Source organism: Tasmannia lanceolata, unplaced genomic scaffold (assembly GCF_043159265.1).
Source record: "Tasmannia lanceolata isolate RefF3 unplaced genomic scaffold, GAP_Taslan_0.1 ptg000013l, whole genome shotgun sequence".
In the NCBI taxonomy this organism is placed as follows: domain Eukaryota; kingdom Viridiplantae; phylum Streptophyta; class Magnoliopsida; order Canellales; family Winteraceae; genus Tasmannia; species Tasmannia lanceolata.
In genome coordinates, this window is record NW_027518690.1 from 47,739,330 (window position 1) to 47,758,916 (window position 19,587).

Sequence of the window (19,587 nt, forward strand, 5' to 3'; positions counted from 1 at the left end):
TAAGGTGACTGAATAATGATCTAATCATCTTATCTACATTCAATCACCGAGAAAATCATTGATTTTGTAGTTGGGATGTTAGGACAAATCGAGTTTTTGGTCTTACGTTAACGAAACACATGCACAAATCTATGATATTCTTCGCTTTATTAAGAGTAGAGAAAGAGAGAGAACATTTTTAATGATTTTAGGACATGTTTGGTAAACATGAAAAATTATTTTATGGAATATTCATGGGGGCTCAACTGTGAAAGAGTAGCTGAGAAGGAGAGAGGAGGAGAGATTTATAGAGGACATAAGTGGAGAGAGCATGAGGAATCCTTAAAAAACAGTGAAACCATATACACTAATTCAAATTGAGGTTTCCCCCCCAATTTTTAATTGATTTTTGGAGCTCGTCTTACTCACACCCAATCTCTCAAGTCTCAAGTCTCAAGTCTCTCCCACTCTGTCTAGTTTATCACATTGTATTTGCAAGGCAATTTCGCCGAAAGCCATTTCACGTCTGACTGTTGGATGACAGAACAGACACACTTGTTCAGTTTTCAGCAGATTTTGTCTTATTCACTTAACTCATCTCATCATCTCTCTCTCTCTCTGCAAAAGTCAGCACCAAAATTACTTTCCACGAAATTGCGTAGCAAAATCCCTTCACATATAGCTAAGAAAGTAAGAAATGATGGCAGCCTCAGTTTTCACGTTACACATGTATATAGATTAAGTATAGGATTGTGTAATTCTACGGGTGACTTATATTGGAACTACAATATCTTACTAATGGCACTACTCAAATCGTTTTGTACTTCTATTACAAGGCGAATGAAAGGGACCTGCAATGAAAATGTGCCATATGTGCATAAAAAATTAGTTTTTTTTGTTGATTTTCCGAAATCTGAGAGGTGCCTCACGTCACTTTTGTTGTTGTGGCAAGAACCCATTTGTTCGGTCCCCTTTTCGTCCTACTCTAGGTTTCTAGGTTTAGCTAGCATTACTCTTATTATAATCAGCTTTTAACAGCTGTTACAATGCTTTTCAACATCTAATGAGAATGCACCCCCATGTGTGCAACAATGAGAATGATATATGATGCAAGTGTGTTACTCAGAAATGAAAATAATATAAAGACCCTAGAGTACCACCGATGGAGAGACCAACAATGAGAATGCACATGTGTGCAACCAAAAAAAAAAAAAAACTTTTGGCTGATTTTCCTAAACTTAAGGCATGGTCATGTAACCTGTGATATTCTGGCGAGCAGGGGCGGAGGCAATGACTTGCAAAATTCCTTTTATGCTTCATGGCATGTACATGCATGCTTGGTTAGTTTAATGGCCATGGCCCCCCTAATGACCAATGGAGGCCGGTGTAAATTAGTCCAGCCCCTCCAAGTGTAAATTCTTGGTTCCACCCGTGCCGGCGAGTACCCATTTGTCCGGTCCCCTGCTTGGTGGTACTCTCAGTAGTCTCTGTAGCAAAAAAATTTTTTGATTAAGGTGGGACCCCACCAGATATAATGCATTAAAAAGATAAGTACAAGTGGTTAAGGGGGGCCACAAGGGCAACAAAAGCAAGCAGCTAACAAAACAAGAAGAGATACAGAAGAAAAATCAATTTCTGAGGTAGCGGGTTCCTAGTAGCATTACTAGTGAGAAAAGGGCAAACCAATATGAGTAGTGCTGTTATCAAATATTGTAGTGAGGATATCAGTACTTTTTACAAAGTACTGGTGGGGCCCAAAAGCTTGGTAATTCAAACCATTCCCATGGTGGACCCCACAATGAGTGAGACATTTCTGGAAACTCTTGCAATAAAATTGAAAAATCCGTCACCGCACCACCTTATTACTCCACCTGGCATGACCTTATTTGTTGATGACTTCCTACGTGTCAGGCTATCTGGGCCCCACTACTTGTGTCCCATTGGCATTGTCTCCCTACCTTGCCTATAAATAGCTTCAGAACCTTCATGCTCATTTCAGTCTCTCCTCCCTTTTCAGAGAAATCCTAAAAACCCTAATTGAAGTTCGTCCATGGCTTACCCTAAGGAACGAGAGAACTTTGTCTACATCGCAAAGCTTGCCGAGCAAGCAGAGCGATATGATGGTACGGCTTTTACCTCCTTTTCAAATCTTAGGGTTTTCATCTTGTGTTAGGGTTTGAAAATCTATAGGGATTCTTATTTTTTGTTGCAGAAATGGTAGATTCGATGAAGAATGTTGCCAAACTCGATGTTGAATTGACTATCGAAGAGAGGAATTTGCTCTCTGTTGGATACAAGAACGTGATCGGAGCGAGGAGAGCTTCGTGGCGGATCCTTTCATCTATTGAGCAAAAGGAAGAAACGAAAGGGAATGATCAGAACGCGAAGCGAATCAAGGAGTATCGGCACAAGGTCGAATCAGAGCTCTGTGGCATCTGTAATGATATTATGACCGTGATCGATGAGCATCTTATTCCTTCATCTTCTGCTGGAGAATCTTCAGTCTTTTATTATAAGATGTGAGTGATCTCTTTGCAGCTCATGATCTTGTCTTTCTGTATTTTGATTTGGTGCATCCCTAGTGTTTTTAGGGTTTATAGACTTCCGTTGGTTACAGGAAAGGGGATTATTATCGTTATCTAGCGGAGTTTAAGAGCGGTACCGAGAGGAAAGAGGCAGCTGATCAGTCACTGAAAGCGTATCAGGTATTATCTTACTTTCTTATTTTGATTGTAATCCAAAGTTTTGCTTTTTCTTCCTGGATTGAACTAGATTTTGATATTAGATCTATGCTGCCCCTTTTCAGTTGCTTGATCTATTATGTTTCAACAACGATAATGATTTTGGATGTGAATGCCATAACTATTTTCTTTCGTTCATTCAACTTATTTGTTTTTTTGTTTTTTAATAATCAGATAGCGTCTAGAATTTTGAGTTCTTTGATGCCAGACAATTCAGGTTCTACATGAATGAAAATTAATAATTGCTAAGTAGTAATATATAGTGATGCTCCATTGAAAAAATAATACATGGTGGTGTAATTGAATTTACGCCCTCTTTACGTTTTATAACCATCATGCATGGCTGTGTTTTCTTACACTTGATCTTGACTATGATTTACTAACAGAACTTACTGTTATTAGAGCTATGATTTGTTTTTTCAGAACCGGCATTATCATTTGTGTCTTCAATTTTCCGGCCACTGTGCCTTTGTTTTTTGGAATTGTTTGTCTTATTCGCATCTGAATTTTGGCTGTTTGTACGACCCTTCTCTTGTATACTGTGCCATTGGCTATGCATGTATTAGAATTGTTCTTTTTAGGCAAGGCAGTCTAAACTTGGTGTTAGAGCTACTTTGCTTTTGAGATACATCCATTTCCTCTGTTGTTGAGTTTCTTTAGAGTGAAATCCTTCATTTCCTTTATCTTTTCCGTTTGTCATATTGCCTGATGTGACCACATCTATATTACTTGTTTAAAGGAAAAAAAAAAAGGAAAAGAAAAGATTGAATCTGTTTTTTTTTTTTTTTTGTATTATGCAAACGATTAGTTTGCTATTTCATAAATGTGGCAATGGAAATGGTTAAAGCATTTTTTATGAAGTTGCTTGATAGAGGGAAACTTCCATGAAGGATAGGTGGCCGGGGAAGTAGATTAGGCAGTATATTTCCAGGAAGGGTTATCTGAATCAATCCTGAATGGAGTGCCACTTGGGCTTGGAGCTGAGCAAACGACATGTTTTTGGGTGGACCTCAGAAAAAAGAAATACTGAGTTAATTATTAGTGCGCATTTTTTTTTGTTTTTATATTAATGAACTTGCTTTGTTTTTATTGACACAGGGTCAATGACCTAGGTGAAAATCCCTCATGAACTTCAAGGATTGGAATATAAAATTTATTTTAGGATTGAACCTAGTTTATGAAAGTATAAAGGAGGAATTCTTGAAGGCAAGGTCAGTGAGTGAGAGGGTCAAAGGATCATTCTTCAATTATTAGGGCTCAGCTTAGGGACAAATCAGTAATTGGGAATTTGGGGTAAAAATTAAGTAGATCACCCTCCTTTGAGTTCCTGACAATGTAGTAATTCTTTTATATCTGTTATGGGTTTCTTTCAGGCCCTTAAAGAAGTGGATGAAGGGATTAGATAACACAGCACCATCAAGGACCTGAAAGTGATGATGGCTAAAAGTGATCGGAGATTTGTTTACCAATCAAGCAGAGTGGCAGCCCATTAATAACTGGAAGGTGGTCTTGGGAATCAATTGGCAGTAGTGGAAGGAAAAGCCTTCTAAAACTAAGAAGTGTTCCCTTCCCAATATCATGAATGGAGCAATGATGTTCTTGAAGCCTGGGAGATTGGAGGAAGGACTACTTGATGTGTGGGTACAAAAATAGTTTGGGGATTTGCCAGAAGGTTTTAGTAATCTGGATTTTGATTTGCTGTAAAAAGTGTGGGCAAAGACATTAGGGTTTTCGGCCTTAGTTCCAAATGTAGGGACCATCCAGATAAAAAAAACAACCTTGTGTTGTTGGAAATGGAAAAGAAAAAACATGTCATTTTGTTTTGTTTTCTTTTCTTTTCATTATGCACTTGGAAAAAGACAAGATAGCACCATGCGCTTATAATGGTTAAATTTGAGTTGATCTGGTACTCTAGTATTATTTTCTAATGGTTAAATTTTAGTTGAGTTTTTGGACGTTATGATGTTTCTTTTTTATACATGAACTTGCCGCTCCTTCTGTTATGATAATATGTGGTGCCATTTAATAGTGTTTTATTGGTTCCATTAACTGTACTACTAGAAAAATAAATAAGAATCATACAATCTTGTTTTTCATGTTATCTTACTAGCCTTTTTTTTTTGAATGGTTATCTTACTAGCTTTGAATTTTTTTTGTGCAACCTGACCCAGGCTGCTTCCAGTACAGCTGAGGCAGATTTGTCTCCTACACATCCTATCCGATTGGGCTTGGCATTGAATTTCTCAGTCTTTTATTATGAGATTATGAACTCACCCGAAAGGTATGCAGGGAACGGGAAATATGTTTTTTTTTCTAACTTTTGAATGATGTGATCATGTTTCTCTGAATATTAAATTTTGTGGGACCTGATGCTATCTAATTTATATTTTCAGGGCTTGTCACTTGGCTAAGCAGGCTTTTGATGAAGCCATTTCTGAGCTTGACACACTGAGCGAAGAATCCTACAAAGATAGCACGCTGATCATGCAACTTTTGAGGGATAACCTCACTTTGTGGACTTCTGACATCCCGGAGGATGGAGGTAATACTTGAATCATAGATAAGGTTATTTGGGCTGTTGCTCTATATATGTTAACGACTTCCATTTTCTTTACTTAATTATCATGCTACCTGGTCGTGTGTTGGAGAATTAACAATACCATCTGGCGTTTGTTACAGAATTTACATCTTCACCAAATGAAAATTTTAACCATTTAGTTTAATTTCTTATATTTGCAATTGAATGGTTGAAAATGTTAGCCTTTGTGTAGATTGAGGGTTGACAGAAATATTGGAACTGATTTTCTGCATCATATATAACACACTTGCGTGTCCCGCTTTTCCCATTATGTCTGCATCATAATAACACACGTGCATGTCCCGTGTTTCCCATTATGCCTCATTTCTTATTCTCTTATAAATGTGTGTGTGTGGTGGGGGCTGGGGGTGTGCAAATATGCACACTTAGATGTAGGCATGTGTTACGTGCCTAATTTGCCGTGACACAAATAAACAAGAAAAGGAGAGAAAAGGATAGGGAAGAAGTTGATTCGAGGCAACCGACCTCCTAATGGCTCAAATTGAGAGGAACCATGACTCTCCTGGAACAAAGTTTCCTTTGTGCTGTAAATTTCTTCTTCTCCATTCCATTGAAATACAATCTTAAATACAAGAATAAACGTAGTGCCATATCCCTCCCACTAACCCTATTACATAACACACAGGCAATAACTACCGCCCATGACTCTAAAACACATAGCCACAAACCTAAATGCAAATCCCTACAACAACATCCTTGCAACTTCCTCTAATACACCATAACATAAACGTATCAGCATGACACTAATGTTAGTTTGTCCCGTACAAAAAATTAAATGCAAACCAAATAAGGCAAACTGATTTGGTGGAAAATGCCCACTGCTAATGTTCAATATGCATATGATGAGCGCTATAGATGGGGGCCAACATAAGTGCCTCCCTACAGGCACATGACATTGGGCTAGTGGGACCTAGCAATGGATAGAACAATTATATATCATTGACAGGCCAAAGTCCCACCAGATTGGACAATCATAACTGTCCTTTTCGTGATCATCATAGCATTAAATGTGAACGTTGGCCTTTTCTGATCCACGGAACTGCTATAGGTGTTTGTTCAATTGGATTTTTGGACAATAATTATTGATCCATGGTGGACTCATGAATGGACAAGGTCCTACGTAGTCCAACATGTGCCATGAGTCCCATACCCGTAAAATTGAAATACAACGATCTAAGAGAAAAGTTTGAGTTGTTGTTCATGGTATTTTTTTTAATTACATTGTTTATGGTATTTTTCATTGTTGTTTTGCTGATTAAAAAAAAAGAGAAAAGTTTGAGTAAGACAGAGAATTGGCACAATCTTGGTCTGTTTGATTCATTGAAATAAGTGGATGAATGACCTTTTGGGGATTTAGGGGGAGTGTAGTCTCATTTTTCTCCTCAAATTTCCACTGTAGTATCCATCGTTTGTGTTATCTGCTATTGCATACTGACCCAGCCTACCTTATAGTACGATCCATGTTCATGGTTAGAGTTCCTAAAAATTGAAAATTAACATTCTAAGAGAAAATTTCAAGAACAGAATTGGCACTATTTAGGTCCTTTTGATACATTAAAACAAGTGGATGAGTGACCTTTTTAGGATTTAAGGGGGCATGTACTGGCATAGATATCACTTTAAAAAAAAAAATGTACTGGCACAGATATCTCCAATATTTTCAAAATATAGCCATTTTATCACGATATTTGGATAAAACGACTGAATCCCGATATAATCCTAAGAATTTAAAACCCATAGCGATATTTTTATTTATCACGATAATATCGCGATATTTTATGATATTTTTTCATTGGTGTTCCTCCATTGCCCTTTGACCCATCAAGCCATCACCATCACCCTCTTTCTAGAGTTTGGAATCCAATCTTTCTTGTGATCCGGTTGCTTCATCAGATGCTAAGGACAGACACAAAGTCCCTTGGATCTTGTCTCTGAATCTCCACTCGGTTCCATTAGGGAGGCGAGAAGATAGAGATAGAAACCCTCGGTTTCCTCCACCATGTGAGAAGATTACTTTTTCTTTTGTGGGGAGTTGTGATTACGGGTGTTAAATGATAGAAGTCGACATGTGATAGAGTGCAATGCGTGTGTATGTGGCAGTTTCAAGGAGTTGAATTACAACCCCTTCATTTTACATCAACAGCCCATGCTTGTCCTTTGCAAAACACTCATTCCAACTTTGGTAAAGCCACACCTTCTTCCTTTTGTCACTACCCTAGCCCGCACGAAAATTGGTACTTGCACCCCTCATTCTTATATTTACCATTCACTTAATCCTCTCACCTCATCTTATGTGATAGACCCCAAATTGATAACCACACCCCATTTTTGCTATTTGCACCCTCTTTTTAATGCCCTGTCCATTTTTTTTGCCGATATTTGCTTCATCGTTTTTGCCTCTAATTGCTGCCCATTTCTTGCCCATTCCGGTATTGATCCATAGTGACCCATTTCTTGCCCATTCCGACATTGGTCCATAGTGACCCATTACTACTCGCCCATCGAGGCTTGGGTCTTGTCTAGCCCATTGAGGATATGATTTGTTCTCATCCATCTCTTCACGGCAAATCAACAAGCGGCGTCTTGTATTGAGGAATTTCATTGTAATCAAACGTATGTTGATTTTCAATCCACATACGTTTGAGGGGGCATGTTAGAATATATGAGATATCACAGTCAGATTGTGTTGAATTCACACCGTTGGATCACCATGGTGCTGGGTTAGGCAAGTGGGTTGAATGGCGTAACCTAGCTAGGTTAGGAAGCTAGCTAAATTAGCAATTAGGCTAATCTGAGTAGGTAGGATTTCTAGAATTATCTCTTGCCTTGGTTATGTTTGTCTCTTTCTATGTTTAACCCTTTGAGTGTTCCATATAATCACTCATTAGGGCTAATTGTATGGTATCCAAGAATAAAAGAAATTCTCTCAAATTTGTCATGGTCTCAGAGCCAACGGTCTCAAGTTCAAACCTCCTCGAATAGCAAAAATCCACATTCGATGGTCGGCCCAAAGTGGGACCACATGTACCACGTGTTTGCCAAGTGGGCCACACATGCGGGGAGTGTTAAATTATAAAAGATAAATAACGCATTTCTCCAACAACTTAAGCTTTTGGAGAAGTTGGTTGGTTAACAGTTTTCAACTCAAAAATAGTGACTGAAAATGTGTCCAGATGCTTAGGGTGCCAGACCTTATAATAATCGGAGTTTTCTTCTCATCTATCATTTTCAGCATAACCGCCTTCTATTTTCTTTTACAGCTAGTGTGCATATTTATGTTGCTTTCTTTTCTGTTAGTCGAAGGATTTTTTGTACCATTCAGTTATGGCTCATTTTTTCTATCGTATTTTCATTTGTGAGATCTCAAAGTTACGATTTAAAACTCGTAACAATGCAGGAAAATGGAACAGGATTCATTGTTTTCTTAAGAACGCAAATGGGTAACTGGAAACAACTTGGGGAGTGTAATTTACATTTATAGTCCACCAAGCATCCCATTCTATAAAGGGGCACTTTTGGGTTCACTTCAGGACCTAATCGCTGGGATCAGAAAAATGGCTGATGGGTGGACTCATCTTAGTTGTTTTACAGCTTTTGGGATTTACATCATCAATATCACCCTGATGTATAAATGGGTGAGGGCTTGAGGTTTCTGTGGGTTTCTGCTGTACAGTTTTGCATTTGTGTGACATCTTGTCCCCTTCGATGTAATTCAGTTACATCTATAAATAAAACTGCCATCTTTTTTAAGGAAATGTTTGTTCAACAATCTGATCTTTATCTCGTCCGAGGAATGATCCAGTGTAATCACTTATCAATGAATGTTGGGTGTAATTAACTGATTGTGCTGCTTTATTTGATGACAGCCGAAGATTCTCAGAGGATGGACAGCACCAGTGCAAGAGCCGGTGGAGCTGAAGATGCAGAGGTGGGTCCCTCCATCTCTCGATCAATCTGCAGTTATCCATTATGATTTAATTTTTTTGAATGGTGGATAGTATTATTAATAATAATAATGAAAATGACTGCAAGCATACAAAGAAACAGACGGAAACAGAGAGTTAGATCAGGGGGGCAGAAAGTCATACTGCTCCAAACTGCCCCTAAATACACCATCTCTGGCTAGCTTATCTGCTACCCCCTTCACGGACCTGTGGACCTCTTCACATGATAGGCTTTTATTGATCCTCCTCCAATCCTATCTTGGATCTCATAAAAAAAAAACCCCGCAAACCTCCATGGAACAGGGTGCAAACCTTTGATCCATCTTATCACATTGAGCGAGTCTCCTTCAACTTCCAACTCTTCATCCGATAGAAGCTTAATGCCATGGTGAACAGCCCGCACTTCCGCCTCATTTCCGTCTGACTCCTATAGGACCTGAATAGGCCCAAATAACATTTCCTCGGTCATCCTCAACACTCCTCCGATTCCAGATGGGCTCGGGTTTCCCATGCTAGATCCTTCAAAGTTAAGTTTTAATAGGCCTTGGGCGGGAGGCTCCGTGCTTGGACTACTTTGTGTTTTACCCTTTCTCCATTACAATTCACCTTCCAACCATATCACAAGTCGTGAGCTGATACAAATGCTGGAATGGTTCTTAGCCAGGAGATAGTGATTGCAAAAAAACATAGTGATGGTAGTACCCGAGCATTTCTTTCTTTCCATAGGACCCATAAGGTTGTGCAAGATACCTTCAACAGAATTTTTCCTTTGCTCTTTCATGGAGCCATTTAGTCATTGTAATTATCCATTATGAATATGTCATGCAATTGAACTCAAAAACATTTTCATGTTAAATTGTTTTGCAGTGAAGCAGACATAGGTGGAGACAGCCAATGTGTAAAGGGAAAGGATGCTGAATATCCTATGTCTTGTTTTTAGTAAAAGAATTTCAGATATATATCCTTTTGATTCTTGTGTGCTTTATATATGTAGTGCGGTTTTTAGTTAATATTTGGACAGAGTCTCATTTGAGGTTTGGAAAAACCATCCATTGGTTATGGTCTCATCCTTGCCTGGATTGTCGTGGTATGGATGCAAACAGGGGAATGTATCCCCGCGTTTCTCATTTCCAGTGTTTTTTTCAGTATTTAGTAGTGATAAGATCAATGGGTGGCTTATCACTGGATGGCTGACTGCCATCTGTTGTTATTTTTCCTCTTTTTTTTTTTTTTCAATCTCTCTTTTGGGTTGCCAGACATCTGTTTGATGTAATAATTTGAACTTTGGAATAGTGATTTGGCTGCTCATCATTGGGTTGGAAGTATCGTCGTCTCATAAATGACAAAAGAATGTTGAATGCTGTGTTACAGACAAGGTTTGAAATTTCAATTTCGGTTTCAGCCTCAGCTGAAAAAAAAAGGGTGGCCCAGTGCACGAGGCTCCTGCCATTGCGGGTCTGGGAAGGACGCAGCCTTACCTCTGGTTTTTATAGAGGCTGTTTCGGCCTCAGCTGAAAACGAACCGAAATTTTGGTGGCAATTACAGTTTCGGTATATATTTTGGTTTAAATCATATAATTTCTGCTGAAATTCAGCCAAAAATTTTTATTTTCGGTTTTGGTTTTAAATTTTGGTCCGGGACGAAATTTCGGTACTTCTGCGGAAATTTAAAGCCATGGTTACAGAAGCCTATTTCTTAGGCACTGTTTTGGATTTTGAGAATTGATTTCAATTCGAAAACTGATTATTGAACTCAAATTAATCAGTTTTGAACTGAAAATCAAACACAGCCCAAGGTAGGTATGGCTCCCATAGTTGGTGTGCAGCCTAACCCATATCGAGGATGCAACTGCCATTCTTGATCTGTGCCATTTGACATTATGCACACATTGGCTTTAGACCTGGTGAGCACTGAGGACTTGCCCAACGAACAGTTGTTGAATACTTCTAAAAACTAATCATGTAAAATTCAATTCCAGAGCTCAAGGAAGAATCTGTCTAGAGTGCCGTTTTTATACCATGGGCAAGACATTGTTCTTTCTTATTTGAAGTGAAGAGAACTATGAACATTCTTTTGAAAAAAACACTATGAACATTCTGCTTTGATTACAGACATGGTTTGACAACAAAAAAAAACACTTAAATGCTGTTATAAAATTTTGAACTCCGTTACAGACAAGGTTGAACTCCAACAGCACAAAACAGTAATATAAACGGCAAGCATCTACCTCGAGAAAGGCCATGATAGATATGTGCAGGCCAAACAGTAAATATATGATAGGCTCACTGCTCATAAACAGCCGTACGCAAATTGTTCTCCAGAATCACTTCCATGGAGCAATTCCATTTCATTCCAAAAAAGGGGGGCAAATCAGTAAATACATGACAGTGTTATGGTACTTAAGTAAGGGGCCTGCCTACGCATGCAACTAGGTGAGACCCAACTTAGCATGGGATAGATTTAGAGGACCTCGTCTAACACGTTCCATTAGTCTTAGGGCTTTTGACGTATTAGTTAGGTACCTAACATTATGGATTCCATAATCACTTTTATGGAATGACTCTGTTTTGCTCCCCTAAAAAAACAATGGCTAAATGCAGTATTGGATGGCAAAAACAGAAAATTGCTCCATAAAATCAAATTTAGCAAACATCATTTTTAAAAAAATATTCAATTCTTTTTTCTTTCTTTTTTTAAAGGTTGACATATTTTCATTGATACTAAGGTAACATTGGGGACTAGGAGTCTCATCCTGTATTACAAAGTATCGAGAAGCTGGCCAGGGCATACCCTCGGCCAGGAAACTTTAAAATAAAATAACTAGGACATGTCAGCCTTCATCATGACAGTAGTGAGAAATATGACTGGACCACCCCAAGAGAACTTCTTAGTACCATTATCTTCCATCAATCCTTCTTTTTCAAACCAGTCCTATTAACACCGTTACTAAAAAACACCAACGTTTCGGTACTTCTATTATAACCACTCCTCCCAACACTTTAAATAGCAGAGTAGAAGGATCTAGACGAAAGAGGCAATCTAAGCGAAAGACCATGGTCTCTCAAGCCAAAATTGGTAGAATCATAGCCCATCTGGATGCAAACAACTTATGGGACGGCTACTACTGCTATTACTACAGTGTTCATAACTAAATTTCCTTACAATATCCAACAATAGCCTACCTCCCTTACAATTCCATAGCCAAACAATAAATCTCTCACAACCAGACCCAAGGGATTCCTATCCACCTGTGCTCCAGCACCTAAGGTAGTCTTCCTGACACCAAAGTTTCTCCTATTACCCCCAGAACCTTCAAACCCTCGAAAATTTAGTAAAAATTATTGACCCACAGAACCAGCTAAAGAGAGACACAAAAATTGAAACCTAACCTAAAGAGCTAAGTACACAATTCTCTGGAACTCCAATACTAGAGAATCACTCCAAGAAATGGCTACCAAAAATTCTCTACATAATTTTGATTCAAACCAAACAATACAAAAGCTTATTTCAAAGCATACAAAACCTCAATAAAGCTTATAAACCCGCATAAATCCATTAGTTCCATCACATGTAACAGCTGTAGATGGCCCTTTGTAAGGCATCATATCCTGTTAGGTTGAAAACATCACCGATAATCCAACAGCAAAGACCCATGACTTCACTAATGAATAGGTAGCAAAGAATTTTCTTATAAAGTGGTCAAATGAAGAGGACTGCATTAATTCAGTTAACAAATCTCTTGTAAATGCAGGAAACAAATAACTCACGAAATTTATCACATTTTTTCAGCAAATTATATGTGTTGATAGATCATCCCTGATAGAACAGAAACCAAGAAGTTATAAGATCTCATGAAGACGATCTTCACAATCTCCAGGTTCAACTATACCACAAATTCTTGATGACCATGGTAGATAGTTATCTCTTTTTAACATTCCACAACAAAATGAAGGAAACAGGCAACTAGCCATGATAATTCATAAGTGAAAGATGGACAAAATGGAACTTTCAGATAAGGAGATAACTCCAGCTGATTACTAAGCTAGTGTTTTTCGAAACAAAGACAGATAATACATGAATTAAGAATCACATCACACCTTGTGCTTCGTGTGCCTAACAGTGAACTTGCGTATAATATAATGACACTCAGTAACAACTAGAAATCCCACCAGAGAGCTAGAAAAATAGAATGTAAGTAAATATAAATAGTGTAAATTCCAAAGGAGACCTCCATTTGGCCAACAAAAATGAGTTAATAAAAAAATGAGTTAAATGAATGCAGCTAGAATCTGGTTCTCTATAGATGTTACTGGTTCTCTTTTGATGTTAGCACCTAGACAATGAAGCTTGAGCTCTAGATTTTCGTAACCCCTATCGATATAAACAGCTCCAGAAATTTCTGTAGTTCCTTCTGCAGCCATTCCAGCTAAAACTAATGAAGCACCACTTCTTAAATCAGGCGCCACAACATGAGAACCATGCAAGACACTGAAAAAGGAGGATTTTGAAAACAGATAATCAGAGGAACAGAAGTTTCAGTAGAATTCCTGAGTGACTTGTAGAAAAGGTGTTGCAGACATTAGAAAACAAGTATACCTTCCTTGGTCTTTTCCGTAGACTGTAGCCGAATTCCTGCCGACTCGTATTCTGGCTCCAAGCTTCTGCAGTTCTTCCACTATTGGAAACAAGAAGACAATAAGAGACTAATAAGGTCTTAAGTAACCCACTTTTCTTTTGTAGGTAAAGGAGAAAGAAGACGAACAAAAGGAACATGTGTGGAATGGAAAAGAAAATGAAAATAAAGCCCAACTAAGCTTTTGGGGGAAGGATAAGATAGCTCAAAAAGCTCTTACCCTCCAAAAAAATTAAGCTTTTTGGGACTAGGTAGCTCAACACAATAGAACCAGAAACAATTGAAGGGAAAGGATTACAATTTCAAGTTGTCCTAAGTTACAAAACCATATGGGAACCTTCGAATAAATGTACTCGATCAGTATGGGGTCAGATACATTTTATAATATTCTTTTTCACTTTGTGACATCCTTCAAGTGCATGGGTGAGGCTACAAGATCAGCTTAGACCTGATTTTGCCATTTAAAACATATCCAGCTCATTCTTGACATCCTTATGCATCATATGTTACAGAACATATCTCATAAAGATGATTAGAATCAACAGTCAACAGTTATTTTTTCACCTACTGAGAACCATTCTCTTCATGAATAGACAGCCAGTACAATCATGAGCGCAATTAGCAGTGAGTGGTTTAAGAATACTAGCTTCTATTCTAAACTAAAGAGTATAAACAATCATTGAATAATGTTATTATATATCTATATTAGCATGGTACTTCAAAAAACTGAGCATAAAAGGCTTCCATATCAAGTTGAGTTACACAAGATGTAGTCGTGTGTAGCCATTCTATAAAAAAATGTGACTTAAACACACGCCTTCAAAAGATGGATTATGACATAGTTTCACATACCATGACGCATGCGGGCTTCAAAAACAGATTCTTGCACAGTGAATGAGCCATTACATGTCGTAAGTAATGCCATAAATTGGGGTTGCAGATCTGTAGGAAACCCGGGATGTGGGTATGTTCTAAACCCAAAGCCTTGAAGATCATCACCAATTGTTGCAGGCACCGCTGAAACCTGGGATGAATAAGCTTCTAGACATCAGGGACAAAACGATGATGAGGAAAGGGCTCAAATGCCCATGCCTCCCTATGTCACAAATATCGTTCTCAGGAATTTCTCGGCAAGGGAAAATCTCGGGATATATTAATTTTTTCGGGTTTATATAGGAAAAAACAAAAAAGATAAAAATATAAAAATATATAAACTTTATGAAAAAAATATAAAATAAAAATATCAGGATAATATCATGATATTTATGATAAAAATGAAAATACCGCTATATTTTTTAAATCACGGGATTATTTCAGGATGTTGTAGTTTTATCAAAATGATGCGATAAAAACACGATATTTTAAAAATATAGGAGATATTTGTGACATAGATACCTCCAAAATATGAGGCCCCTTTTGTGTGACCCTGCAACCAGCAGCTGAGAGTTTGTTTATCACATCTGCTAAATGAAAAGGGATGACTGGCGACATCGAAATGGATGAGCGAGTAATGGCTGCGGCGGCCATGAATGTTCCAGCTTCAATGCGGTCAGGTATTATTGTAAATTCAGTAGCATGCAACCGTTTCCTGCCATTAATAATAAGTGTGTGTCTCCCTGCTCTTTCCACACTTGCTCCACTAGCAATTAGAAACTGTGCAAGATCGGACACTTCTGGCTCCTGTGGCGAAGTCAGGCCACCACCATTTCAATTTTTAAGTTTAACTCATCTGCAAATAACATTAGTATTCTTACATAATCCTAAAAGAAGCAACAAGAACTAAGTTTGCTTCTGTAAATCGTACTTGGGCTACATTTGAAAGCTCTGTCACTCCATCGGCCAAGGAAGCTGCCATCATGAGAGTTTCAGTTGCTCCAACACTGGGGTAATCAAGATGGAACCTACCACCAACTAATCCTCTGCCATTTGCAACACTTGCATGCAATTTCCCATGCCTGTAAAAGTTGCATATTAACTCACTTGAGTAATACAATCTCACATAATTCAGCGAGCTTATGATGCTAGTTTCATCAAAATAATTGAGGTTTCAATAGCGCCAGATATAAGTATTCGATAATTGGTTTCAAATAATGCCCACTAGATGGTTCCAAGCATATTTTCTGCTTATTGATTCATGATGATAGATACCCTTTCTAGTTATGTAAAAATAAACTATGTATCTTTAGTAAGCTGTTATCAGACATCCATGTTACTTACACACGCACGCACACACCATTAGAATGAAACATAAATATGTGATGTTCCTGATTTCTGGCAGTGCCTATTTACAATCTATAAAGCTTAAGTAAATTTCAAATTTTATCTATCTGGATGAACTTTGGATGTGTTGTATCACATTCATAGAGGTTTTAATTTCGAATACCTCAACTCCATGTTAAACCTACATAGCCTTCTACGTTTTCCAGTTCTGAACCATAATAAGATGACAAAGCATTAAAAAACAGGCTTATTTGTCCTGTAGAATTTAATGTGTTAATCAATGTCATTTTTATGGCAACCTAAATTGCCAAAGTAAATAAATACTTGAAGAGGAGTTCTAAACTAAAGGGCGCCCCTGCCAAACATGACTGAAAGGGCGCCCCCATTGGTTGAAAATCACCAATGCACATTTAATGTTGTTCGACTTTTCATCTCATTTAATGCACATTGTGATTTTAAACCAATGGGGGCGTCCTTTCATCCCTATTTTGCAAGGGCACCCTTCATTTTAGAAATACTCGTACTTGAATAATTCAAAGTAAAAATACATGGGAAAGGTTCACCTACAGCTACCAATTTTGCCTACAATACCAACAAAACAGATAAAGATAATAAAAGGGCAGTGCCCTGCACTTTTGATACAAATTATTCTGGCACTTTAATGCTACTGTAGCATTGTGGCCACAATAAATACTGCATTTTAACAAGCAAGTATAAGATGCTCTCCCTAATAGGCAAGAAGGTAAAATCTGTATCCATTTATTATTATTATTTTTTTGAATGGTAATTTCTGTATCCATTTATTAGTTATTCCAAATATGCAAGATAGTAATTCATGTATCCATTTGTTATGTCTCGATGCGCCCACATTAAGTTTGACAGTTGTAGCATTACGTTTGCAAGTGTCAAAAGGAGTGTTGATAAGTGTCGACACACGTGTCGATATTGTAGATGCGCATGTCTATTGAAAATTCAAAGTGTCGGCTAAATCTTAGATACAACGACACGTTTGTCGACACCTAAAATTTCAAAGTGTCAGCTAAATCATAGGTAATCACTGTATGTGTTGTAGAACCAGCCATATCTGCATCAGATTAGAAAGGTCTCAAGAAATGATGAAATATGAATCCAATTATATATCTGAAGTGATAGACAATGTGATTCTAACACATAAAACATCTGGAGAATATTCTAAATAGACTAACAAAGAAAGGTTTGTAGGCAAAGAGACACACAAATACATACGGGGTTGACACGTCGGCTGGCATCATGGGTTTGCTCCCTATAGATGCGAGTTCGAATCCCCTCTGGCTTACCCGATGCACGTGGTTTACAGGTGATTGCGTGCATCCTTAGGGATTAGTCCTGCCCTAAATGGGGTGGGGATACCCTATGTCATAAAAAAAAACGCAACTTTGTACAACAAAGTTGGCTATGGAAGGTCACATAATTGTTTACAACACTACCATCATCACAATATGCATCCATTTTCTATGATGACTTGTGAATTTCACACATCTATGAAAAATATAAAGATATGAGGCAACCAGGTCACTAGTATTTACCTGACAACAGATGGAAAATAAAGGGGAGTGATAAATCCACTCCCATTTATCTTAAATCGACCCCCATGTGTCTATCTCTCTCCTCTTTGTCCCTATCTCTCTAACCCTGAGGAGAGAGAAAGACACATAGGGAGTCGATTTAAGATATTTGGGAGTCGATTTATCACTGCCCAAAATAAATTGACAATAACTAGAACATGAATTTCTCCTTTATATATGTTTCAGCTATGAAGCACGGGTACGGGTATGGGGTGCGGGTACGACACGACACGGGTACGTGGGTACGTGATTTGCCAAAAAAACTGGGTGCGGGTACGTTCGGGTACGCCGAATATAATAATATATTTTAATATTTTATTATATATTTATAAAAACTAAAAAAAATAATTGTAGAGCAATCAAATAACAATAACATCACCAAAATAGAAAATTTTAATATTACTCTTCATTTCATAAGTGATTAAGTTCCATATTTCAGAACATGAGGCATCAATACATCATTCATTAGAAAAAAAAGTCTGTCACCAGTGTGTTGACCAGTGCCTGACAAGATGAATAATTTTTAGAGACCAAATTATGAGATTTTTTTTACCGGACTTTTGGGATTTAATAATGTTTGGACACGATAGATTTTATGAATTTTTAAAATTTGAAAAATACCCCACCGTTTGAAAATTAAGAAAGTTAAAATTTTGACCCGACCATTTTTCTTTGAATTTTGTACTAGAACTGGAGAGTTGACTTTTTTTCCTTTTAGATTTGGGTGTTGAAACTATTTTTAATAAATCCAAAAGGGGGGTATTTGTTTATTTACATGTAAATTTTAAGTAAATGGACAATAAAATAGTAAAGACATTTACCCGGGGCGTACCCGCACCCCATATGTGTCGGGTGCGGGAGCGGGAGCCCCGGGAGAGTACCCGTGCTTCCTAGTGTTTCAGAAAGAATATCTGAGAAAATGCATATTACCTAGACAAGAGAGTACTAAGAAATAAAGAGAAAATCACACCCATGTTATTAAGGGGTTATTAGCATATATACATCTAACAGTGTCAAAGTCATAGAGCTTGAAACAAAGAGCAAGAACATCACATAAACAAAAATAGTAACTATACTTAACTCAATTCGACTATGGCACCAAGAGCACGAAGCCCACGAATATGCAAATCAATGGGGCGAGCCCCAATATCGCACCCTCCTGGGAGCGAAACCATGGCCTCTCCGAATCGAGCAAGCAACGGTCCAATTACGAAAAACCCAGCCCTAATTTTCCCTACCAAATCTGAGCAAGGCTCCACAGAGCAAACTCCCTCAGTATCTACCACCATTTCTCCCTCTAAAAATTCGATTCGAGCGCCTAAAGATCTTAGAATACCCATCATTGTTCTAGTGTCTGATAGGTCAGGGACTCTATGAAGTTTTGAAATTCCATAAGAACAGATGGTCCCGGCCAGAATCGCCAATGCTGAGTTCTTAGAGCCACTGATTTCAACATGGCCGGAGAGTTCTGATTTGCCGGAGATGATGAGTTTGTGATCTAGGGTCGACTTTTGGAGGGTATTTGGGGGTTGGAAACATAGAGCGAGAGGGGTTCTTCTTTTGAGAAATTGACAAGTGGGGTTTTGAGAAGGAGGGGTTTCAGAATAGGATTTTTGAGGGATCGAGGAATAGAGATTCATTGAATGTTTGGAAATGAGAGTCATACGTGTGTGTTAAAGTATAAAAGATAAATAACGCCTTCTCCAATAGCTTAAGCTTCTGGAGAAGTTGGTTAGTTAACAGTGTGTTTGTGTGTGTGTGAGAGAGAGATGGGCGATCCTTCAAATCTAGCTAAAATGTAGATATTCATTCCTTCTATCCTCTACTCATTATATCAATGTAGTCACATCTCACATGTTACTGAGA

At 38.0% G+C, this 19,587-nt stretch overlaps 2 protein-coding genes across 2 annotated transcripts; one reads left to right on the plus strand and one right to left on the minus strand.

The window, feature by feature from the left end:
• Positions 1-1,945: 1,945 nt before the first annotated feature.
• On the plus strand, positions 1,946-10,588 carry LOC143890370 (14-3-3-like protein D). Its single transcript, XM_077395016.1, has 7 exons — positions 1,946-2,102; positions 2,192-2,498; positions 2,597-2,684; positions 4,892-5,001; positions 5,114-5,262; positions 9,186-9,247; positions 10,131-10,588. Exons 1-7 carry the CDS (start codon positions 2,030-2,032, stop codon positions 10,131-10,133), a joined length of 792 nt encoding a protein of 263 aa, XP_077251131.1. The 5' UTR covers positions 1,946-2,029; the 3' UTR covers positions 10,134-10,588.
• A 2,673-nt stretch (positions 10,589-13,261) lies between these two features.
• On the minus strand, positions 13,262-19,548 carry LOC143890371 (uncharacterized). The gene is made up of 6 exons (XM_077395017.1): positions 18,802-19,548; positions 15,702-15,852; positions 15,293-15,577; positions 14,750-14,921; positions 13,861-13,939; positions 13,262-13,752 (listed from the first exon to the last, which is right to left on the minus strand). Exons 1-6 carry the CDS (start codon positions 19,383-19,385, stop codon positions 13,533-13,535), a joined length of 1,491 nt encoding a protein of 496 aa, XP_077251132.1. The 5' UTR covers positions 19,386-19,548; the 3' UTR covers positions 13,262-13,532.
• Positions 19,549-19,587: the final 39 nt, after the last annotated feature.

Excerpts from the sequence above, each read along its gene's own strand:
- LOC143890370 (XM_077395016.1), top strand. The coding sequence starts at position 2,030 with ATGGCTTACCCTAAGGAACGAGAGAACTTTGTCTACATCGCAAAGCTT. Across the intron at positions 2,685-4,891 it reads AGTCACTGAAAGCGTATCAG|GCTGCTTCCAGTACAGCTGA; the intron begins GTATTATCTTAC and ends AACCTGACCCAG. Across the intron at positions 5,002-5,113 it reads ATTATGAACTCACCCGAAAG|GGCTTGTCACTTGGCTAAGC; the intron begins GTATGCAGGGAA and ends TTATATTTTCAG.
- LOC143890371 (XM_077395017.1), bottom strand. The coding sequence starts at position 19,385 with ATGACTCTCATTTCCAAACATTCAATGAATCTCTATTCCTCGATCCCT. Across the intron at positions 15,578-15,701 it reads AGCTTTCAAATGTAGCCCAA|GAGCCAGAAGTGTCCGATCT; the intron begins GTACGATTTACA and ends ACTTCGCCACAG. Across the intron at positions 13,940-14,749 it reads TGAAGCCCGCATGCGTCATG|TGGAAGAACTGCAGAAGCTT; the intron begins GTATGTGAAACT and ends TGTTTCCAATAG.